At 45.4% G+C, this 24743-nt stretch overlaps 2 protein-coding genes across 3 annotated transcripts in view; one reads left to right on the top strand and one right to left on the bottom strand.

Moving 5' to 3' along the window:
* ZNF383 (zinc finger protein 383) overlaps positions 1-9758 on the bottom strand; it is a 64256-nt gene extending 54498 nt beyond the window's left edge. The window contains exons 1-2 of one of the 2 annotated variants that reach the window (XM_070398449.1): positions 9692-9758; positions 8621-8682 (exon numbers count right to left, since the gene is read on the bottom strand). In XM_070398449.1, coding sequence (XP_070254550.1) covers positions 8621-8647 — 27 coding nt within the window. In that variant the 5' untranslated portion in view covers positions 8648-8682; positions 9692-9758. Of the gene's footprint in view, positions 1-8620; positions 8683-9650 lie in introns of both variants that reach the window. The other variant, XM_070398448.1, reaches the window with a different exon arrangement.
* Positions 9759-22258: 12500 nt separating this feature from the next.
* LOC138997318 (endogenous retrovirus group FC1 Env polyprotein-like) lies at positions 22259-23725 on the top strand. Its single transcript, XM_070398912.1, has 2 exons — positions 22259-23411; positions 23598-23725. Exons 1-2 carry the CDS (start codon positions 22259-22261, stop codon positions 23723-23725), a joined length of 1281 nt encoding a protein of 426 aa, XP_070255013.1.
* Positions 23726-24743: the final 1018 nt, after the last annotated feature.

A 24743-nucleotide genomic window follows, 5' to 3' on the forward strand; every position in this document is an offset into this window, starting at 1 on the left:
ATAAACAAAAGAATGTATATACTTATATTCATAGACCTGGAGGAGGTAGGGGCTGCGTGGAGGGGTGTAAAGGGGGAGGGGTGGGAATGGGGGACATTTGTAATACTGTCAACAGTAAAAATATAAAAAATAAAGCAGTGCTTGACACACACACACACACACACACACACACACACAAATAAATCAACAAAGTGTTGGCGAGGATGTGAAGAAAAGGGAATCCTCATGCACTGTTGGTAGGATCGTAGATTTGTGCAGCCACCTGGAAAACAGCATGGTTCCTCGAAAAATTAAATATAGCCCTAGTTGGTTTGGCTCAGTGGATAGAGCGTTGGCCTGCAGAGTGAAGGGTCCCAGGTTTGATTCCGGTCAAGGGCACATGCCCAGGGTTGCAGACTCAGTCCCCAGTAGGGGGCATGCAGGAGACAGTTGGTCAATGATTTTCTCTCATCATTGATGTTTCTCTCTCTCCCTCTCCCTTCCTCTCTGAAATCAATAAAAAATATATTTAAAAAATAAATTATATGGAAAAACAAAACACCTAGAACAGCAAAAAGATTCTCTTAAAAAAATTAAATAGAATTACCATATAACCAAGCAATTCCACTTTTGGGTATTTATCTGAAGAAATCCAAAACACTAATTTGAAAAGATAAATGAATCCCTATGTTCATTGCAGTATTATTTACAATAGCCAAGATACAGAAGCAAACTGTCCTTTGATAGTTGACAGGATAAAGATGTGATACCTATATACAATGGAATATTACTCAGTCACAGAAAAGAATAAAAATTTTGCCATTTGTGACAACATGATGAACCTAGAGGGCATTATGCTAAGTGAAATAAGTCAGACAGAAAAAGATAAATACCATATGATTTCACTTATATTTGAAATCTAAAAAACAAAATAAATGAACAAGAAAAACAGGAACAAATTTACTGATACAGAGACTTGGTGGTCACCAGAGGGGAGCAGGATTGGGGAGTTCGGTGAAAAAACATGAAAGGATTAAGAAGTGCAAATGGGTAGTTATACAAAAAGTCACAGGGATATAAAGTACCCTATAGGAAATATTGTCAATAATATTTTAATAGCCAAAACCGGTTTGGCTCAGTGGATAGAGCGTCAGCCTGTGGACTGAAGGGTCCCGGGTTCGATTCCGGTCAAGGGCATGTACCTGAGTTGTGGGCACATCCCCGGTGGGGGATGTGCAGGAGGCGGCTGATCGATGTTTCTCTCTCATCAATGTTTCTAACTCTCTGTCTCTCTCCCTTCCTCTCTGTGGAAAATCAATAAAATATATTTTAAAATAATAATAATAATAACATTTTAATAACTATGTATTGTTAGATGGGTACTAGACTTATTAGGGTAATCTCTTCTTAAGTTATCTAAATGTATAATCAATATTTTGTATACCTGAAATTAATATAATATTGTATGTCAACTGTAATTGAAAAATTAAAATAAAAATAAAACATCCTCTGATTCTCAGTTTAGGAGAAGTCCTGGAGAAGGAGAGCAAGACAATAGGGGCCATGAAACGCTGCATGCCAGTGAAAATTTTGTCCATCTAATGTATAGTGCAAAAGGAACTGTATGGAAACCTAATTTGTGCCCTTGTTTCAATTCAATGTCTATTCCAGAGGCATTTGAGTGATTGGAGAGTATATAAAATAAGGCTGTCTTTGAAAGAAAGACCTATTTTTGGAAAGCACTGGTGTGCTCTGTATTCCTACCTCATAAGAAGAGGGGACTGCAGTGCCACCACAATTCCAAGTGGAATGCAGTGAGAGCTCTTAGGAAAACTCCCCCTGTGTCTCAGAGTTTAAAAGGAACAAAGACTGGGGCCCAATTCTCTCCTGGGACTAGACATGAGCCCCACAGCAAGAGTTGGCCTGGGTCAGGATTTATATCAAGCCTATCAAAGAGAACTTCCTTGACCTCTAGAGAATGGCTCTTGAACCTTTTCTTGTCCCTTATTCCCTCTTTTTTCCCCCTTGCTCCCAACCTAAGGAAGTTGAGAATACCAAGTGGGACAGAGAAGGATTTCAGGAAAAGGAAAGAGAGAAGCAATCATCAAGGCTTTTTCACTACAAGCCTCTAGAAAAGCCAGGAGTTTACACTTTTTAAAAAAGATTATGGTATTTATTAGTACCGTAAAGTGAAAGTTGGTTATTACCCAACACTGACATCCATGGGCAGAAAACCAACTAGGACACAGACTAATAGAAGTTATAGCAAAGAATAAAACAATGGTTCTCTAGTTGTTTCCTAAGGGGTACTCTTTTTCTAATAGGTATAAAAAATGTTAAATAATCCTCTGGATAGTGTATGCTTCTTGATTTTACTATGAAGGCTCCTAGTATTTCACCACTAGGCATTAGGTTTTTTGTTTTAATTTTTTAATATAAAAATTTTCAAACATACACAAAAGTAAATTTTAAACAGTATAAAAAACCTCCATGTACCCATTAACTAGCTGCCACACTTATAAAGTCATGGACAATACTAATTTATGTAGACTCTAATACACTAATTTTAGGTTAGCTTTATTTATTAACAGCTTTATGGAGAGAAACTTCACATACCATATAAGTCATTCATTTAACATATATAATTCAATGTTTCTTAGTATATCACCACAAATGTTCTAATTTTAGAACATTTTCATCTCCCTTGAAAGAAAACCCATTTATAGTCAATTCCCATTTTCCTTCCTTCCCCAGCCCTAAGCAACCACTAATCTACTTTCTATCTATTATAGACATTTCATATAAATGGAATCATACAATATATGGCCTTTTGTAACTAGATTCTTTCACTTAACATGTTTTCTTGGTTATGTCCATGTTATAGCATGTATCAGAACATCATTCTTTTTTATTGGCAAATAATACCCCATTGTATAAATATATCACATTTTGTTTATCTATTGATGGATGGGCATTTGGATTACTTCCACTTTTTGGCTATTGTGAATGCTACCATGAACATTCATGTACAAGTTTTTGGTTAAATAGGTTTTCAATTCTCTTGGGTATATAACTAGGAGAGGATCTGCTGGGTCATATGCTAACTCTGCTTAACTTTTTAAAGAACTGCCAAACTGGTTTCTGAAATAGTTGCACCAGTTTACATCCTACCAACAATTTCTCCAATCCTAACCAACACTTCTTATGAGCCGTCCTTTTTACCATAGTCATACTAAAACGTATGTAGGTACCTAGTAGGTACCTCATTGTGGTTTTGATTTACACTTTCCTTGTAACTAATAACATTGAGTGACATTCGTTTTTAAGAACCCAATTCTTTATAATGCTTTTCTATTATAAATTCCATTACAGTCCATTACTTTTTCAAAGGCATTCCCATTCACGTTGGAGTAGGCAATAACTCTATTTTCTAGCAGTACAAAGCAAGTGAGGGTGGTATAAACATTTTGAGTGGCTAATGGAAAAGGGGAACCAATACATCTTTGCATGATTTTTGCCAGGAGAATGGATTGGGGAATAAATTAAGCCAGAAAAAGATCAGGTCCAAGAAAACTGCTCATCCTGATTTTTTCTTGAGTAAATTTCAGGTTTTCAGTTAACTTTTTATCTACATCATACAAATTTAATTCAGAGTAAGCTTGCTCAAAACACTATGTGCTTGTTTTTCAAACACTATCTGTATTCTAACTTTCCTACCCTTGTGCCTGATAACTTTTAGGTTAATAGAGTCAAAAGGAAAGTGAAATCATAGACACTGGAGTGTTCAATTAGTGTATAATGAAGCTAATATTTAACAGCTTCAGATAGCTGTTATATCTTTCCTGAGGAAGGAGGTGCCCACCTGAGTGTGAAATTTCTTTTAAGTCTTATTATTATTTTTTTTAAATATATTTTATTGATTTTTTACAGAGAGGAAGGGAGAGGGATAGAGAGTTAGAAACATCGATGAGAGAGAAACATCGACTAGCTGCCTCCTGCACATCCCCTACTGGGGATGTGCCCGCAACCAAAGTACATGCCCTTGACTGGAATCGAACCTGGGACCTTTCAGTCCGCAGGCCGACGCTCTATCCACTGAGCCAAACCGGTTAGGGCAAGTCTTATTATTTTTAAAAAAGCAAATTTTGCTTGTTATTCCATAATACATATTTATTGTGGAAATGCCTCAGATTTAATTATTTCCTCAATTAATTCCCCAATAATCTACCAAAGTATGACAAAATTTTGAAAGCTGGAAAAAATCACTTACCATAAGAAAACTAGAGAAAAGTTCATGTGAACACACAACCTTAAAAAGAACTCTTCTGAGCTCTGGCACCACTTAAAATAGACCAATAACTACCACTTTTACCCAACATAAACTGTCAGGTATAACATAAGTCTCCCATTTTTGGTCTTTTATTCAATTCCAAGAAGGAAAAAAGAGAAGTGAAGACAAAGTAAATTAAAAAAAGGAGTTCCTGGATAATAGCTGACTCCAAGTCTTACATCAGAAAAAAATTTTTTGTTAGATCTGGAACCTTCTGCTGTTGTCAACAGGTGAGGTTGTTTCTAAAAGTATCACAGGTGCTGTGCTGAAAAGATTCCTTTTAAGACTCTCCTTGCCCTGGCTGGTTTCGCTCAGTGGATAGAGCATTGGCCTGCGGACTAAAGGGTACTGTGTTTGATTACAGTCAAGGGCATGTGCCAGGGGTTGTGGGCTCAATCCCCCATAGGCGGCATGCAGGAGGCAGCCGATCAATGATTCTCTCTCATCACTGATGTTTCTATCTCTCTCCCTCTCCCTTTCTCTCTGAAATCAATAAAAATATATTTTTAATAAAAGACTCTCCTTAAAGGGGCTGTCATTGGCTATGTAATAAAAATTTATGTAATGGCATATTATAATTCTCTTGCCACTCCTCCTTTTACTATGATGAAATATGACAACCATCAGTAAGTTAAAACATCAGAAAACGCTTTAAGCCCATAATAACATGAAGCATGAAAAAAAGCATGAAGTATACAAGAGAGGGTGAATAAAAATAGTTTTTTTCCTTGCCATAATTAGTCAGTGATTACATATTTATTTTTTCTTGTCCTATTATTTATATTTTCTCATCCTATTATTTGTATATGACCTAATTAATGTGCTTGTTTCCATCTGTACAGTCTGAACAGTATAAACCCTGGGAACTTTGAAAAAGCCAGCCTCAGAAAAAAGGGACCACTAAATCAAAACCAGGGAAGGACTATCACAGCTCGGCCTCACATAATAACCCAAGATAGGAAAGGTATTCCACATTAGTCAGAACCAGCAGACACAAATCCAATAGAGATAGGGTATGATAAAATAATAAATAAGTTGAATGTCCCAAAGAATTCATTGCATACTCAACCCATTATCACCTAGGAAATGAACATTTTGTTAACATATTAAATCCATCATGATAGCATGGTAAGTTGTAATGATACTGCAGGCCATGTAAAACTTAAAGCACACACAATGTCCAATAAAGAAAATGAGTTACAAAACTAAAAATCTGTATTAAAAAATGAATTTACATATCCAATGAAGTATAAAAAGGGACTGAGTGTAATGGTCACTGGTTCAGGTTTAATGATCTTTTACTGTGCATCCAAGTCTGAGGTACCAAACAAGAATTAACTAAGAACTCAGCCTTAAAATTAGTCTTTTTTTTTTTCTCTCAAATCTGATTTGGTATTTGTGTCCTACCTCCTTTTTTTTATTTTTTAAATTTTGCTAGAAGTTTATCAATTTATTAATCTCCAAAATAAACCTCTGGCTTTGTTAATGTTCTCTATTGTACATTCATTATTTCTTTATTTACTTATTTTTTCTATCTTTCTATCATCTATCTATCTATTATTTATTCATGGAGAGAGAGAAACATTGATTGGTTGCCAGGGACAGAACCTGCAATCTAGGTATGTGCCCAGACCGGGAATCAAACCCACAACCATTAAGTGTATGGGACGAAGCTCTAACCAACTGAGCCACACAAGCCAGAGTGATTGTACATTCACTTTATGTTCTAATATATATAAATTTATATTTTAGCTCTTATTCTTATTATTTCCTATTTTAGGTTTTCTTTCGGTTTCAGTATATTTTTTTCTTAACTTCTTGAGATGAATATATAGATCATTAATTTTTTAGCATTCTTCTTTACTAGCATATGCATTTATGGCTACATATTTTCTTCAGCTTCAGCAACACTACACATTTTTATATTTTCATTATCATACACTTAAAAATATTTTTAATTTCTATTGCAACTTCTTCTTTGATTCACCAATTATTTACAAAACATTGCTTAAATCCCAAATATGGAATTTTCTAACTATGTTTTTGTTATTGACTTCTAGCTGAATTCCACTGTGGTCAGAAAACATACAACATTATTTCACTCCTCTGAAATATACTGAAATTCCCTTTATGATCCAGAATATAATCAATTTAGATAACTGCTTCATATGCATCTGAAAGTAATATATACTGTAGCTGTAAAGAACACTGTCCTATGTATATCAATTAGGTCATTTGTCAATCACATTGTTTAAATATTATATACTTTATGGGGTATTTATTGTTTGTTTTATCAGCTATTGATAAAAGTGCTAAGAATCCCCCACTACAATTGTGACTTGTCTGCTACTTCTTTTAGTTAGTTCTGTCAAATATATTTGAAGTCATTTTATGAGGGAATACACATTTAGAACTGTAATATCTTGCTGGTGGACTAACCTTTACATTGTTAACTATCGTTCTGTATCTCTAATAAAGCCTCCTGTTATAAAGTTTATTCTCATACAATGAAGTCAGTAGTATAAATTGATATATAACTATTAAGGAAAACTGTTAGTATTATATTAAAGCTGATATATGCCTAAACTATGACACAGGGACATACCTAATAAAAATGCATTCATATGTGCACCAAAAGACATGTACAAGTATGTTCACATCAGCCTTTATCATAATAGCCCCAATCTGAAAACAACCCAAATGCCAATCAATAATGGAATGAATAAAAAAATGTGGTATGTTCACTGAAGGGAATTTTAAACAATAATAATAATAAATCACCTACAACTAGATGAAGGAACATAGATGAATTTCACATATTCATACTACATAATATCACATAGTACATTCATGCTACAAGTGAAATTTAATGTCGAACAAAAGAAGTCAAGCATAAAAGAGGAGATATTGTATGATTCTATTTATATAAAATTCAAGGGTATGTAAAAATAATCTATGGCTATAGAAGACAGAATAATGGTTATCTTTGGGAGAGATGGGTAGTGAGTACATGGGACAAGAATCAGTATTCTGGAATGCTAGTGATATTCTAGCTCCTGATCCGATTTGAGCTCTAGTTAAATGAATATACTCCTTTTATAATATTCATCAGACATATATTTTAAGTTCTGTACTTTGAGGAATGTATGTTATCCTTTTAAAACTATATATATATATATATATATATATATATATATATATATACCATTATATCTGCAGACTCATCAAAATTAAAATACCAAGTAACCAAGTATCGGAGAGAATACAGGATGACTATGTTTACAAACTGCTGTAGGAATTTAACTCGTACAAGCATTTTGAAAAATAATTTGGCAATATCTAGGAAATTTAAAGATGCACACATATTGTAAATCCTGGCAATTCCATTGATATGTTTATGCCCTAGGAAAGCATCCATGTGTGCACCAAGATACTTATAAATATATGTTCAGAGCAGTTCTTTCAAAGGAGCCAAAAATTTGTCTCATCCACTCACTAACCAAGCTGTAGGTAATTTTATTAAACAATTCACAAGAGTGATCCTAAAGAAATATAGTATTATGTAAGAAAATCAAGACTCAAAACAACATTACACAGCACAATTTCATTTCTACAAAGTTAAATGTCAAAACTAAACTATATTTTTTAGGGATGTGTCAATGTATGGTAAATAAAACAACAAATTACCACCTTAAAGTCAGGATAAGGATTAGTTTTTTTCTCTGTGGGTGGGATTAACTGGGGTTTCTGGAGTGCTAATGCAAGTTTTTGTTAAACAGTTTCCCTTTACAATTACTTCTTAAATTTATATTTTAAGCACTTTTGTTTATATATGTAGTATTCAGGAATTTTTTTTAAGAATGAAAAAGAAACTAAATAATAGCTACAGATAATTTTAGTGAAAACATAAACTATGAAATGGTAAGTGCTGTAAGATTCCAATCTTGAAATAATGTATACTATACATGCATAGGAAATGTATTAGAAGGAAATAAATCAAAACATTGACTGGCTATACTCTTTGTAACTTCCTATTTTCCAAATTCTTTAAAATAACCATGGCATGTTTTGTGTGTGTATTTGAAAAGGGAAAACTTAGCACACAGGAGTAACTGAGCTATTTTTTAAATTAGTATATGAACATCACAAAGAAGGAAATGAGGATGTATGTATACTGGGACCTGTGTGCTCATCCCCAGGGCTTCCCATTATTTTCTTGAATGAAAAGTTGTAGGAAGAGGATATTTAATGAATCTATGTTAAACAATACAATCCAGGAGAAAGAGAGCATAAAGGAAGCCACCAGAGCACCTTGCATTTGGCTTGGTCCACAGCCATTCCTCCTTCGTCTGAGGACCTCTTGAGAAGAAGAGCTGAGGAAAGAGAAAGAAATCAGAGATGCCAGGTTTTCCTTGTGGCCCAGGCTCATCAGATCAGAGGTAGCTTTGGACCCACACTAACCACCCATGGAAGAGACCAGAGGAATCTGGGATATCTTTAGCATTTCAGGTATGAAAAGGGGAAAAGTCTGTTGTCCAACACCAAAATTTGTCCTAACCTCACACATCAACACACTGTCCACCCTGGCACAATTACAGGCACCCTCCAACTGCACAAAGAATGCCACAAACAGTTATATGATCACACTCACACATCCTCAGTCACAGGCATCCAGTACACTTACTGCTGCTAACATTTATACAACCTCAATCACAAACACTCAGCCCTCAGATAACAGTCATAGCCACATACTCACAGATTCTTTACACTCCGCCGCCATACACACACACACACACACACACACCCTTATACGAATATCCCAGCCAGCCGTCATGGCTCAGTGGTTGAGCCCTCGACCTATGAACCAGGAGGTCACAATTAGATTCCCATCAGGGCTCATGCCCGGGTTGTGGGCTCGGTCCCAGTGTGGGGCGTGCAGGAGGCAGCGATCAATGATTCTCTCTCATCACTTATGTTTCTATCTCTGTCTCCCTCTCCCTGCCTCCCTGAAATAAAAAAATATATACATCTAAAACAAAACAAAAAGTTATACGAACACACGCACAATCACAGTCGACCAAGGGTAAACAGTCACACCTACACACACAGTGCCGCATACTGTCACAATCACACACCTACAACGAGGATATCCACAGTGACACCTGCACACAGAACTCCGCGCATAATCAGTCATAATGACACACCCACCATGAGGCATACAATCACACCCACACGCACAACGCCGTACAGTCACATAAGGTCACAATCGTACGGATGGAATCTCACACTTCTCCCCAGCCCGACCAACTCACACAGGCCCGAGACTCCATCAGGGACGCACCTGAGAAACCTGGTCAAGCTCGCAAGACCAAGGCCGCTCACCTGGCACTCCACCTTCCTGGGAGGCCCAGGGTTCCACAGGCTAGTGTAGAGGTGGACCTGTTCCCGCGGGGCCCTCTGGGAAACGTAGTCCCGACCCGGATCCGCTTGGTCAAGATGGCGCCCGTCTCTCGGGTTTCCCCGCTATCGCATACTCTAGGCCACGCCGACAGCTCTGCCATGAGTCTTTGAGATCTAGACGCAGGCTCAGAATGCGCTCCCACACCAGGTAGATCTCATACCCTGGAGACCAGTTTCTTCCATACACCCGGCCAATCGCAGGGAGTCATATGTTCCTTGAGAAATAGAAAAAGTAGCCCAGTTCTCGCTGGAATTTGATTAGAGCCGCAAGTACTTCTGGGAAACGTAGTCTTGAACCAGAAAGGGTGAGGCTCCCGCCCAAGTAGAAGATTGTCACAGGTGACTTTCTGCATTGAGCTTTCCCACGGGGACGAGTGGGGCTGTCCCTCTTCTAGGACTTGCAAACCCACTCTCCTAATACTAGGGTCTAACTAAATAGCCATTTTGGCCTTCATCAGGTGGGGAACCTTCACTGCTCAGGGAGTGGAAACCTGAAAGACTCAGATCCAAGTCACACCAGGGAATGTAATCCCAGAGCTCAGAATGGGGCTGAAGGGGGCGGGCTGTCAAGAGCGTCAATGTGTGTGTTGGGGACGGTAGTGGTGACTCTGAAGATGGCCATAGCGTGTGTAAGGCCATAGGTAAAATTGGAAGAGTTACCTCACTTTCTTCACCTGGAATACAATGATACTAGGGGTGTTACCTGTGACCTGGGTTCTTGTGATCCTCCACGTTAGAAATCAAGGGAGTTCGCCAGAAAAAAAGAAAAAGTTCAGGCAAAGACTTGAACTTGTGCACAAGGTAGCCTGCACCCAGACAGAAAAGAGGGATGGGTCTGCTCCCCAAAGGGCTTGAGGGAAAGGCTTTTATTGACGAGGGAGGTGGGAGGGCTCCTGATCTCTGAGCCTGCGCTGCTATTCAACTGTTTGGGGTTGTGGGGGCGGGGGGTGTTCAGAAAGCAAGTAGAAGAGATAAGACATTTTTCATAGGGAGTGGAGGGCTGATTATATTTTTGTGGTGGACTTACCTGGTGTTTTGTTTATTTGTTTGTTTGTTTGTTTGTTTGTTTTCTGGCTATCTGGAGTCTCTGGGATCCCAACCAGGGGTGGCAGGGTGGCGCCAGCTCTGTGATTTTTTTTTTTTTCTTATCCAGTGTCCTTGGAACCCGGGACCCAGGTTTTATGCTGTCTCAGGGATGCATGTTCTTGTACCATCAATTTTATTTGACTATTGGAGAAGCACAAAGAAAACCAAATTGGTCTTGTTAGCCTACATATTAATTAAGGAAGAAAGCAAAGAGAATCGGGCATTGTTCAGCCTAATGGGCTGGAGAGCTGAAGTGGACATTTAGCCTGTTTGCTTCATCAGGAAGCTATAGCTTCACTAGCTTCACACATACTACAGGGAATCACAGAATTGCCCGGACAAGGATTAACACCCTTCCCTGCCCTGCTCTGGTACTGAAGATTGGGGGTGGGAGGGTGCAGGGAGGGGGGCTAAGGGGGGGGTGAGAGAGCAGGGGGAGATAAGGATCAGTGCAATAGCAGTCAAAATGGCACAGTGGGGAGGTACTTGACCATAGACACCTGTCAGTCTAACCTGGGAAAGGGATCATTGGCTAGGAGGTGGACCCATCAGAAGCCGGGGAAATCTTGGGAAGGTGATTGGTTATTTTTTTTAAAGCGCCTTGTCCTTTAAAATTTCTGGGGAACAAAGAGTCTCTCTCTCTCTCTCTCTCTGACCCCCCGCTCCCCGCCCCACCCCCCCCCCAAAACAAACAACACACTTCCATGTGGGTCTAGCAGCCCACCGGAGCCTGAGGCAGACTGAATAAGCTCAAAGGACTAAGCTTTAATATGAAACAAACTCTGGACACTGGTCTTTATGAAGACAAGATTGGACTTTTTCCATGAAGGTACAGAGGGAGATGGGACATTGAAAACCCAGGGGCAGCCTTCCTGAATAAATCTTGCCACACCACAATCTCCTGTGCATGGTATCCTTGGAATTGGAATGCTTTCCTTAAGATCCCATGGAAGAACCTGATTTCCACTGGCAACAGTCTGTTACATAACTTTAAACATATTTAAAAATAAAATCATGTGTCTGTTCTTTGCACATGGCTATGGATCCCACACCTTCTGTTTCTTTAAGGATCTTGTTTTCATGCATACAATTTCAATCCCCTCTGCAGCACTTAGAGTTATAATCTATTCCTCTCCAGTCTTTCATGGTTCTCTGACTATCCCAAGTGAGGAGAAAAGTCGTGTTAATATGATCAGTACAATAGCTTAGATATGAATCTCACCTCTTTCACCATTTGGAAACAATTCAAAGTTACAAATGGGGACCAAAACAGTAAATTCCACTTTCAATAAAATTAACAGGCAGGAAAAGTCCATGAACTCCAAAAAACACATAGTCCTTCCTAATGATGAGGAAAATAAGATATGGAGGGTGGGAGGGGGGGTGCCAGCACCCTGACTCTGTATCCTTAATGCACATTCCTGTTAGCTTATAGTCTAGTCACTGCCCCTTCCTTAATTATCTGGTCTTGAAAGACCTGTTTACCTAAATACTCCCATTTTACAGAGGCCATAAACCATGAACAATACACAACCCCCGGAGGGGGTTATCAGCGCTAGCACCAGGCCAGGCCTTTAGGTGTGGTCTCACAGCCCCCATCCCAACACACAGGGCTTTTTGTGAAGCCTGCTTAAGTTCTGAAAGTATGATCCATATTTGGGGGACAAAGAAACCAAAGGATATAAAGAGAAAGTTTCCTCCATATTGGTTTACTCAGGATTTGGAGAACTGACCCCTTGAGTCACTGTACTAGTACATCTGGAAATAAATGGGTTTTTCCTGTATCTACGGGTACTCCTGTGTATTCTTCAGCCACCTGGTAAATTCTGTAACATAAAAATGGTTTCCCTGACTGAGAACACGCAGCTGAAGTTGCCCCCTTGAGGCACCACTGTGCGAGAGAAGGCAGGTGGGCACACTTGACTGAGCCCCTGATGATGGGGAAGCGGGCCTCCTGTGATTTACTGGGTCCCATTCCTCATCAGGCCTGGACAATCGGGGACCCTGCTTGCACTCCAGTGAACTCCAAGGAGGATAGGAAAACCCTTTCTGGAACCAGACATCTGACTGGTGAGTTTTCCCCCAGTGGAGAAGTCTGAGTTCAGGCCTGCCTTTAGGGGCAGAAGAAGTAGCTAATCACTACTTAGGCAAATCATTTGCCTCAGTTCAGGACTTTGCGGGGTGGAAGTCAAAACTTGAACTGACTGGTGTGTGAATGTGAGTGTGAGAGCCTGCGTAAAGCAAAAGCTATCTTGTGTTGTCCTGTGTCTCTGTTAACTGGGAGGGGATTACACAGTTTAACTGCAAACATGGGAAGTAGCTCCTGTAAACCTACTGTTTTGGAATGTATGCTAAAGAATTTTAAGAAGGGCCCAGACTGCTGCCTGCAATACAGATGTCTCTCCGTGAAATCAGGGGCCCCAGCTTATGGCCGAGGATGGGAAACATGAGAGTGTTTGTTGATGTTTTATGTCTCTTTGTTGTTTGATTTGTTTAAAGATGGGGCAAATCTCATTTGGGGGGAAGCCCAGTGTGTGTGGCGAGGCTGAACACGTGACAGAGATTGCAGGACATCCCAGCAGCTGCCAAGAATCCTTATTCTTGGGGACTCTTTGCTCTTCCTGTCAAGGTGTTAGCCCGCCAGAAACTCTTAGCTAGTGAGATTTCTGTCTGTAAGTTTTCTAATTTTTAGGGACTTTAATTTGCACTTCTCTGATTTATGATTTTGCTGTGCTGTGTTAAAATTTTAAGATTCTAATATTAATTTGAACGTGCAAAATTTGTAAAGGTTGCAACCCAAGGAAGTTAAAACAAAGGCCAGCTAATTCCAAGCCTAACAAACAGAGAACCAAGATGGTGGCATAGGTAAACACCTGAAATTGCTGCCTTGCACAACCACTTCAAAAATACAACTCAAAGACAAAACGGACATCATCCAGAACCACAGGAAGGCTGGCTGAGTGGAAATTCTACAACTAGAAGGAAAGAGAAAAGCACACTGAGACTCAGAGGAGGTGCGGAAGTAAAGTATAGAGGTACGGAGGCACACGTGGAAAGGGCTGGCAACTGAGGACAGGGTTGTCTTTTTCAGTCGGGAGGGAGACACACGCTCCCACTCTGAACTCCAGTTTCGGGCTAGTCTCTGGGGACCCAGACTCACACGGGGAGAAACTGGACTGTCTGGCATCGGTTGGAACTTGAGGGTAGCTTTCTCTCAGAGGTGCTTGCAGCGATTACCACGGGACACTGAGACCTGGGACCTGTTAGGGCAGGGCTGAGGATCAGCCATAGCTGTTTGCTCCACCCTGTTGATTCCCTGAGACCCCACCCCACCCCACCCAAGCTGTGTGTAGAGGCTTTTGCATATGAATGGGCTGGCCCTTTGCAATCTAAAATTACCTAACAAAATTACCTAACAAACCATTATCTTCCCCACTCGAGGCAAAGTGGGAAGGGAAAAGAACAGGGATAAAAAAAGGAGAGCCATTTTACTCTGAGCAAAAGCTGAGGTTTCAGTTTCCAGGCCAGACAGAATGAGAGGCGGTACTTGCCAAACTCAGCAAGGTGGAGAAATTTGCAAAACCCCACCCAGCATCACGTCCATTAAACATCTGATTGTCAGCATTGGTATTAACCAGGACGGGAAGCAGGTGGCCCGTGACTGCTTGTGATGTCACAAACCCATGCAGGCCAGCCGAGATGGAACTGAGGCTGGCTATGAAGCAGTCACAAGTTTGTGGCTTCTGTGCCCTTGAGGGTAGGGCAGCAAGGAAATGGGCAGGCAGTAGGCGTGTCCTCCCAGCATTTTCTCTGAGACATTCAAAGTATATGGTATCTGTGACATTACTAAAATATAAAAATTTAATAGCCAAATTGAAAATAATTCTGTGGTCAAGACCAAATATTTAATGTTATAACTGGTTTAAGTTTTAATAATATTTAAATTGGGTATATGACAGCTTTTCCAAATGTAATATTTCAAGAATTTAACTGAGAGACAGCTTTGTGACATCTCAAGGGCCCTGAGGTGACACAAAGATCTACTCTCTCCCTAAAAAGAAATATTTTTGAACTAAATTAGACCAATACAATATACTTGAAATTACATAAGGAAGTAAGCTATGCAGGCTGGATTGGGCAACAGGATTAATACTTCCATGATAATGGGCAGTTCTTGAATGAGGATGGATCGCATTCCAAGGGTCCCAGGGGCATACCACCCCACCCAGATTAGCATGTCTTTTCCTTGAACAAAAAGGGCAATCATGGTTATTGTTCAAGAAAATTCTTTAGGTTATACTTGGCTTTAAAATCTCAAAGTTGTTAAGATATAATAAATAGATGTAACTAAATGAGGAATTTGGATAAAGCCTTTTCAGTAATACTTACTATTAATAATGAAAGTCTAGTCACTCCAGAAGAGACTGACTGGAGGAAGAGGCCAGCCTATAAAAGGAAAAAAAAAAGCCTGAAAGAGAACAAGGGCAGACAGAAATGAAATGCTATTGCTATGTGGGAAAGGGAGCACCTGGCTGGCCCTGGTGTGCTTCCAGCAGATGTAAGATTTCCAAACTTTGGAGCCCCAGTGGGACTCAGAACCTAAATAAAGCCTTCAATATTCAACAAGGCAAAGAAGAAGGGCCTTCAGAATTTTACCAAGACTAAAAGATCAAATGAGAAAGTACTCTGGGCCAGACCCTGAGGACCTGTTGGGCCAAGAAATACTAAAAATTACATTTTGTAACCAATAGTTGACCTAACATTTCAAGAAAACTGCAAAGGTAGAGAACTGGAGGATAGAAGTGCAGGAAAGCTGTTAAAAGAGGCTCAGAAAATCTACGTACATAAAAATAAGAAAGTCAAAAACAGAAAACTAACATAATGTTCACAATTGTGGAACAAGTGGCCTAGGGAAGGGCTGGCCCAGAGAGCCAGAAACAGAAGCCACAGCAGTAACCTTAACATGTTATCTCTGTTAGGTCGGAGGGAGCCCGGGATCGGATACATGCGGACATGGGATGAGACAATGGACTTCCTCTGGAATTTCTCACAGATCTGGAATCTCTCACGGGTCAGCGTGCCAGACACAGATACCTGCTTCTCCTTGAAGTTCACAGAGATCCCCGCACAAGATACTGACCCATTCCTGAATGTGCCGCCCACCCCCTGCGGCCGAGACTCCCTCAGTTGAATGTGTGATGATCCCTGCTGCGGGCACTTCCTCAGTTCAGGCCCCCGCCCTCACCAAACACCTGAATAAAGAGATGTCCCTCCCTCCCTGAAGGCGCGAAATTCACTGGCCCCACCTTTTGGGCCGGTGGGTCTCGCCCGAGAACGCAAATAAACTTCTCCTTTTTCTTTCTGATTCTCTCGATTCTCTTTGCTTTCCTCGCCGCCGCTTTCCTGGGTCACCTAACATTTGGTGCCGAAACCCGGGTGGCGTGAGCACCTAGTCTTGCCGTCCCTTCACGGCTTGAGGTGCCCGCCTCTCCCTCCTTGTGGCCCAGGACCCGTCGGGACCTCGTTTCTTCAACTCGGCAGCCTCTTCCCGGTGGCAACATCAGCGGTGAGTCCTGCCCCGCCCCGTGCCGCTCCCCCGTGGCCACACACCTGCCGGCGTCTCTATCCGTAAAACGCGGCCGCGTTGGAGACTGTCCTATCCGGGCCCTTCCAGGAAGGTTCCTTGGACCTCAGGAGATAGTGGAGACGTCCCTAACTCCTTTGGTCTACTCCGTCTGTCCGTGGCGCGAGTCAAATCGCTAGGACGCTAGCTTTTTGGCTCCGCTACTGGCCACGGGGAACGGACCATGGGCAACCAAAATTCCAAACCTGACCCGACCACACCTCTAGGGTGTCTGCTCACCAATCTGGCTGAACTGGGCCTGTCGCAGGACCTGCGTCCGAAACGTCTCATTTATTTCTGTAACGTGACATGGCCCCAGTATGAATTGGATAATGGGTCCAGATGGCCTAAAAACGGGACATTTGATTTTACCATCCTCACCGACCTCAGTAATTTCTGCCGACGAACCGGGAAGTGGCTCGAGATCCCCTACGTTCAAGCCTTCCTTTGTTTTCGTTCTCGTCCCACCCTCTGTTCTTCCTGCTCCACGGCCCAGGTTCTCCTGGCCCGTGAGAAACCTACTCTGCCTACTGAGATCTCTTCGTTTTCCGCCTTATCTGAACCACCCGAGAATCTTTCCTCCCCTCCCACTCGTCCGCCGCCCTACCCAGGCCCGTCCGCCCCAGCGCCGTCCGCCCCAGCGCCGTCCGCCCCAGCGCCGTCTGTCCCAGGCCCGTCTGTCCCAGCGCCGTCCGCCCCAGCGCCGTCCGCCCCAGCGCCGTCCGTCCCAGCGCCGTCTGTCCCAGGCCCGTCTGTCCCAGCGCCGTCCGCCCCAGCGCCGTCCGTCCCAGCGCCGTCTGTCCCAGGCCCGTCCGCCCCAGCGCCGTCCGTCCCAGCGCCGTCCGTCCCAGCGCCGTCCGCCCCGGCATCCTCACTCTCCGCACCCTCTACTCCTCCCTCCCTGCCGGACCCTCCTCCGGCCATGCCCTCCGCCGCTGGCCCACTGACCCTGCCTCACACCGACCCTACCCTTCCTCTTCCACCCACTGCTGCTGCTCCTTCCCAACCCCCGCCTACTTCCCCGGTGAGTAAACACACGCGTTCCCACGCTCCTCCTCTCCTCTGTCCACTCCGGGAAGTTGCAGCCTCAGAGGGAGTGGTTAGGGTTCACGTTCCCTTCTCACTCTCGGATCTCTCCCAGATTGAGAAGCGGCTGGGATCTTTCTCGGCCAACCCCACCGCGTTCATCAAGGAATTCCGATACCTCTTTCAGGCCTATGATCTCACTTGGCATGACATTCATGTTATTCTTTCTTCCACCCTGACCTCAGATGAAAGGGAGAGAGTCTTGGGGGCAGCAATGGATCACGCAGATCAGGTTCACCTTACGGATGCCAGTATGCCGGTAGGGGCCCAGGCCGTTCCTCGCCAGGAGCCGGGCTGGGAGTATCAACTAGGCACCCCCGAAGGGCAAAACGGGCGCCGACGCCGAGACCAGATGCTCCAGTGCCTGATGGCTGGTCTAAAGGCCGTCTCCCACAAGGTAGTTAATTATGACAAATTAAGGGAGATCACCCAGGGCCCAGATGAAAATCCCGCAATCTTCCTTAACAGGCTGACTGAGGCTCTAACCTTATATACTCGCCTGGACCCTGGGTCTCTGGCTGGGGCAACGGTCTTGGCCACCCATTTCATTTCGCAGTCAGCACCAGATATTCGGAAGAAATTAAAAAAGGCAGAGGATGGTCCTCAAACTCCTGTCCGAGATTTAGTGAATATGGCATTTAAGGTATTTAATGCCCGTGAGGAGAAGGCAGAATCAGAACGGGAGGCCCGCCTTAGACAGAAGGTAGACCTGCAGACGCAAGCCTTGGTTGCAGCCCTGAGGCCGGCAGCAGCTGCGCATGGTCCCAAGAGGGCCGTGCGCAGTGGGAGTGCAACGAAAGGACGCACACCGCCTGGACAATGCTTCAAATGCGGCAATGAAGGCCACTGGGCAAAGCAGTGCCCCCAGCCCCGGGCTCCGACCAAGCCCTGCCCGGCGTGCGGTCAAAATGGTCACTGGAAGAGTGACTGCTCCTGGAAAAGTGGCGAGCCTTCCACGTCTCAACGTGGTGGGGTCGCCCTTCCGGGCCATGACGCACCGCTGGCCATGCTAGGATTGGCTGAAGACTGAAGACGCCCGGACTCGTCCACTCCGATCACCCTAGCCGAGCCTCGGGTTGAAATGAAGGTAGCGGGTGCACGAGTCTCCTTCTTGATCGACACGGGGGCTACCTTCTCTGTCCTTCCCTCTTTTTCGGGGCCCCTTTATCCTTCCAAAATCTCGGTCATGGGTATTGACGGCAAATCCACCTGCCCGATGGCCACCGGGCCGCTTCCCTGCCTCCTTGAGGATAGCCCTATAACCCACTCATTTTTAGTCATGCCTTCGTGCCCCGTGCCCCTGTTAGGACGAGATATTCTCACCAAACTAGGGGCCACTCTGATGCTCACTCGGAGCCCTTCAGCCTCCCTGCTCCTTCCCCTCCTGGCCCCCTCCCTTCATGGAAATGCCGAACCCCCACTGCCTGCGTCCCTGGTCGACCCAAAAGTGTGGGATACATCTACCCCGGTGGTTGCTAGACATCATGCCCCAGTCAAGATCAGACTTAAGGACCCCACCTCGTTTCCCTCCCGCCCCCAGTTTCCCATCTCCCTAACTCACCGCCGAGGACTTAAACCCCTCATTACCCGGCTTCTGGGGCAGGGTCTCCTCATCCCTACCGACTCCCCCTGCAACACGCCCATCCTCCCAGTTAGAAAGGCAGACGGGACCTACCGGCTGGTTCAGGACCTCCGGCTGATCAACGAAGCGGTAGTCCCTATCCACCCGGTAGTTCCCAATCCTTACACTCTCCTCTCACGCGTCCCGTCCGGTACCACCCACTTTTCTGTTCTCGATCTCAAGGATGCTTTCTTTACTATCCCTCTGGACCCAGACTCTTTCCATCTGTTTGCATTCACTTGGGAGGACCCGGATGAACAGACATCCCGCCAACTCACCTGGACAGTCTTGCCCCAGGGGTTCAGAGACAGTCCTCACCTGTTTGGCCAGGCCCTAGCCAGAGACCTCCAACAATGCTCCTTAGAACCCAGCACTCTTCTCCAGTATGTAGATGACCTCCTCCTCTGCAGCCCCTCCCTGAACATGTCCCGGAGGCATACAGCTAATCTCCTTAATTTTCTAGGAGACAGGGGATATCGCGTGTCCCCTGCCAAGGCACAACTGTCGGTCCCCACCGTCACTTACTTGGGGATCTGTCTGATGCCCAATTCTCGAGGACTGACAGTTGACCGAGCACAGGCAATACGAGACCTTCAGCCCCCCACTTCTGCAGACCAGATCTTGTCCTTTTTGGGACTGGTAGGGTTTTTCCGCCATTGGGTCCCAAACTTTGCTCTCCTAGCTAAGCCCCTATACCAAGCTGCTAAAGAAACACCAGTGGGTCCCCTCTCCTCACCCTCCCTCGTTCGTCAGGCTTTCTCTAAGCTCCGGGATACCCTTCTGGCATCTCCCCCACTCTCTCTCCCAGACACCTCTAAGCCATTCCAGCTATTTACTGATGAAAAACAGGGAATGGCTATTGGGGTCCTCACCCAGTCCCTAGGGCCAGCCTTTACCCCCGTGGCCTACCTGTCCAGACAGCTTGACCCCACGGTCCGGGGATGGCAGCCCTGCCTCCGGGCTCTGGCTGCAGCTGCCATTCTCACCAAGGAAGCCCAAAAAATCTGCCTCCAACAACCCTTACAGGTCTTCTCCACCCACAGGTTACAGGATCTCCTGTCCCACCGATCCCTATCTCTCCTTGCCCCCTCTCGCATGCAGGAACTCCATCTTCTGTTCCTCGAAAATCCTGACATCACCCTGACCCAGTCCCCAACCCTAAACCCGGCCACTCTCCTTCCCGCTGCCTCCACCCTACCTGCGGCAACGCATTCCTGCCCCGAGGTCGTCGAGGCCCTTACTCAGCCTCGGGCAGGACTCTCAGATTCTCCTCTCTCTAATCCGGATTTAACTCTGTTTGTGGATGGAAGCTCCTGCCTGGACCCCCAGGGACGTCGGAAAGCCTCCTACGCGGTAGTGACACCCGAGCGGACCCTGGAGGCAGCCCGACTCCCAGAGGGCACCACCTCTCAAAAAGCCGAGCTCATCGCACTGACACGCGCCCTACACCTGGCCAAAGGAAAGAGAGTAAACATATATACAGACTCCAAATATTCCTTTCTGATAGCCCATTGTCATGCTGTTATCTGGAGGGAGAGGGGCTTTCTCTCTACTAAAGGCTCACCTATTATCAACGCTAAACTCATAACCCGTTTACTTGATGCCTTACAACTTCCTTCCCAGGTAGCCATCATGCACTGCCGAGGCCATCAGACGGACTCCTCGCTGGTTACGCGGGGAAACGCCCAAGCAGACGCGGTAGCCAGAGGCTTAACTCAGGGTGAAGGGTCCCCAGCCCCGGTCCTGTTTCTTTCTCTTCCCTCCATCTCCCCTCAATATACAGAAGAAGAGAGAAACAAATTCCTGCAGCGGGGAGGCTCACCCGGTCCTGAGGGATGGATCTTTTTAAATAACAAAATTGCTCTCCCTCGAGCCCAGACAGGGGCCATTGCCCAACAGATCCACCGGTCTTTGCACATTGGACCACTGGCACTTTGGAAGTTCCTTGAACCCCTCTTCACCTCGCCCACACTGCGAGAGGCAATCACAAACGCCTGCTCCTCCTGCCCCACGTGTGCAGCTGTCTCACCCCAGGGAGGGATGCGCCCCAACTTTCCCACCCATCAAATGAGGGGACACCTCCCAGGGCAGGACTGGCAGGTAGACTTCACCCACATGCCTCCCCACAAAAAGACCAGGTACCTGCTGACCATGGTAGACACTCTGACAGGGTGGGTAGAGGCCTTTCCCACCCGCAAGGAAACTGCTGAAGTGGTGGCTGAGACGCTAATAGCACACATTATCCCAAGGTTCGGCCTCCCCACCTCCATTCAGTCAGACAATGGCCCAGCTTTTATATCAAGGGTCGTACAGCAGGTTAGCACCTCTCTTGGCATCTCTTGGAAACTACACATACCCTACCGACCACAGTCATCGGGTAAAATTGAAAGGATTAATGGCCTCCTTAAAGACCATTTAACTAAACTCTCTCTAGAAATTCGCAGCTCCTGGCCGGACCTCCTGCCCATGGCTTTGACAAGACTCCGGGCTACACCAAGGAGCCCCACCTTCTTAAGTCCTTTTGAACTCCTATATGGGAGACCTTTCTTGCTCAACCATCGTCTCCCTATCGATCCTCCTCCCCTGGGTAATTATCTTCCATATTTGTCCTTAATCCGGCAGCTGCTCCGAGAACACGCTGACAGGTTCCTGCCCAAACCGGAACCAACTGACCAGGACTCCGGGGGACCAGCTCTTCACCCTGGTGACTCGGTCCTCCTTAAAAATCTACATCCAAAAACCTTGGAGCCGAGGTGGACGGGACCTCACATCGTGATCCTTACAACACCCACCGCGGCCAAGCTGCTTGGCGACCCATCGTGGCACCACCTCTCCAGGCTCAAGAGGACCCCGGAGCAGCATGACTTCTATAAATGTGATGTATTGGGTCCCACTAAGGTCCGCCTTAGCCGTCCTCCCCCTCCTTCTCCTCCCGGCCCTGAGCAACCTACACCAACCCCCACCCGCTTATGTGTGGAGATTCAAGGTCCGTGAAACCTACTATCAGAACGGCAAACAAGTCACCCGGCAGGTAGGATCTCAGGACTGCCCTCTAGCGGGATGCCAGACAAGGATGCAGATGGCTGTCGACATCCGGTCAGTATACCATGGTGGCCGGCCCTATGCTTGTTTTGCTTACGACCAAGAGGACCCAGACAGGTGTAATCAGGAGGTCGACACCTATGGGGGTTGCCGCTGGAGGGGCTGTGTTGTCAATGATGCCTACAGGGGTGGCTCCTTTATCTGGAAGGATGGGGCCTTCCACATCATAATCCAGGATCCCTGGGACCAGCGGTGGGTTACGGGTGTCGTGGGAAAGCTATACTTAAGTAGTTGGAGCTCAACCCCCTCAGGGACCATTTACATCTCCCGGGAATATGTCCTGGCCCAAGAGGCCCAAGTCCAGGTCTCCAACAGCATCCTACAGGCCGAACAGTCCCTTAAAGGGAAGCTGCCTGACTCCCCCTGGGTAGAAGTCCTGTCTTCTTGGCTCCAACTTATTCAACACACCCTACTATTCCTCAACGAGACCCACACCCTGCCCAATGTCTCCCACTGCTTTCTGTGTGCCTCTCTCCGAAGGTCTTTGCTGGCTGCCGTCCCACTCACAACTTCTCCAAGGGCCCAAGGGAAAGGTGAATGCCAGCCTCCCGTGGCTGGCATTCCCCTTTGGGAACCTGAAACTCCAGAGCCCACCCTGCCCCCACGGATATGCTACCAGACCAGTAATCCGGTAACTGGGGGACGAGTCACGTGGAACTGCACCCAGAACTACACTGCATCCAGCCTCACCAAGGCCAGTCCGGGTACCTTCTTTTGGTGCAATGGCACCTTAAGTAACTGCATAAACTCCTCTGACCCCGGGCCCTGCTTCATCGTCATGGTAGTTCCCCAACTAACCTTATATGGAGAGTCAGAGCTCGCCTGGCTGCTCCCTCCGTCCCGCCGCCGCCGGACTCGCCGGGCAGCCTTCCTCCCTGTCATGTTAGGGGTGAGTATCGCTACCTCGATAGGCCTTGCGGGGGGGGCCCTCGGGAACAGTCTGGTCACTGCTCAGGACTTTAATGACAAGCTCCAGTTAGCCCTGGAGTCCACTACTGCTTCTTTAGCTTCCTTACAGCGACAGATAACATCGATAGCCCAAGTAGCCCTGCAGAACCGGCGCGCCTTAGACCTTCTGACTGCAGAAAGAGGAGGAACCTGCATATTCCTTCAGGAGGAATGCTGTTATTACATCAATGAGTCTGGAGTAGTGGAGCAAAATGTACAGACCCTGACTAAGCTGAGTGAAGAACTACATGCAGGACACTTCCAGGACAACTCCCCTTTCAGCTGGTTCCAAAGCCCCTTAGCTACCTGGGTCCTGCCCATGATAGGGCCCCTGATTCTCATCTGTGTCTTTTTTCTCCTAGCCCCGTGCCTCCTCAAGTTCATCCGCTCCCGGATCGCAGAGATGTCACGGGTGACTGTGAATCAGCTCCTGCTCCATCCCTACACTCGGCTCCCCTCCGACCCGACTCTGCCTAACCCCGGCCTTTAACCGCCGCCCCCCCTCGTCGTCCTTGTTCAGCTGGAAGCAGTCAGAGAGTCGCCGACCCTTATCACCAAAAGGCCGGGATGTTAGGTCGGAGGGAGCCCGGGATCGGATACATGCGGACATGGGATGAGACAATGGACTTCCTCTGGAATTTCTCACAGATCTGGAATCTCTCACGGGTCAGCGTGCCAGACACAGATACCTGCTTCTCCTTGAAGTTCACAGAGATCCCCGCACAAGATACTGACCCATTCCTGAATGTGCCGCCCACCCCCTGCGGCCGAGACTCCCTCAGTTGAATGTGTGATGATCCCTGCTGCGGGCACTTCCTCAGTTCAGGCCCCCGCCCTCACCAAACACCTGAATAAAGAGATGTCCCTCCCTCCCTGAAGGCGCGAAATTCACTGGCCCCACCTTTTGGGCCGGTGGGTCTCGCCCGAGAACGCAAATAAACTTCTCCTTTTTCTTTCTGATTCTCTCGATTCTCTTTGCTTTCCTCGCCGCCGCTTTCCTGGGTCACCTAACAATCTCTAAGGAAAAATCTGGCAGTTTAAATCCAAGTGGCTAGAGGCCTGGGAACAGCTTGCTCCCTCCTCCCCCTGCCTTTTCTCTAACCTCATATGCCTATACATAATTTTCCAAAAGTCTTAATTAACTTAAAGGCTTTGAAGCATTGCTGGGTTAAATAATAAACATCTAGAATATTTTTAAAAAAACTGAAACATTGATTGCTAGACAAGTTTTAATTTGCCTGCTCTTAGTTTTTATTACAGAAGGTCTCTTGTACTTTTTTGAAGGTATATTTTCTTGAAGTAAAAATGAATTTAAATTATTTTCATAAAAGTTAATCTAAGAAATGCTGGCTGTTTACCTTTTGGTAATCATTGAATAATTAAGATTTCTAAGAGTGAAGAATTATAATACATTTTAAAAAAAGAAAAGGTCTGTACAAGTTGCTGATGGTATAACAGAAAGAAGGAATATTAGAGTAGAAATACTTAATGGAAGGACTGAGGCATGG

Source organism: Myotis yumanensis, unplaced genomic scaffold (assembly GCF_028538775.1).
Source record: "Myotis yumanensis isolate MYYU_CA2020_CCGP unplaced genomic scaffold, mMyoYum1.0.hap1 SCAF_18, whole genome shotgun sequence".
NCBI classification, from domain to species: Eukaryota; Metazoa; Chordata; class Mammalia; order Chiroptera; family Vespertilionidae; genus Myotis; species Myotis yumanensis.

Bases quoted from the DNA above. Each gene is read 5' to 3' on its own strand.
- LOC138997318 (XM_070398912.1), top strand. From the start codon at position 22,259: ATGCAGATGGCTGTCGACATCCGGTCAGTATACCATGGTGGCCGGCCC. The intron at 23,412-23,597 runs GTTATTACATCA...TTTTTCTCCTAG, and splicing joins ATTCCTTCAGGAGGAATGCT to CCCCGTGCCTCCTCAAGTTC.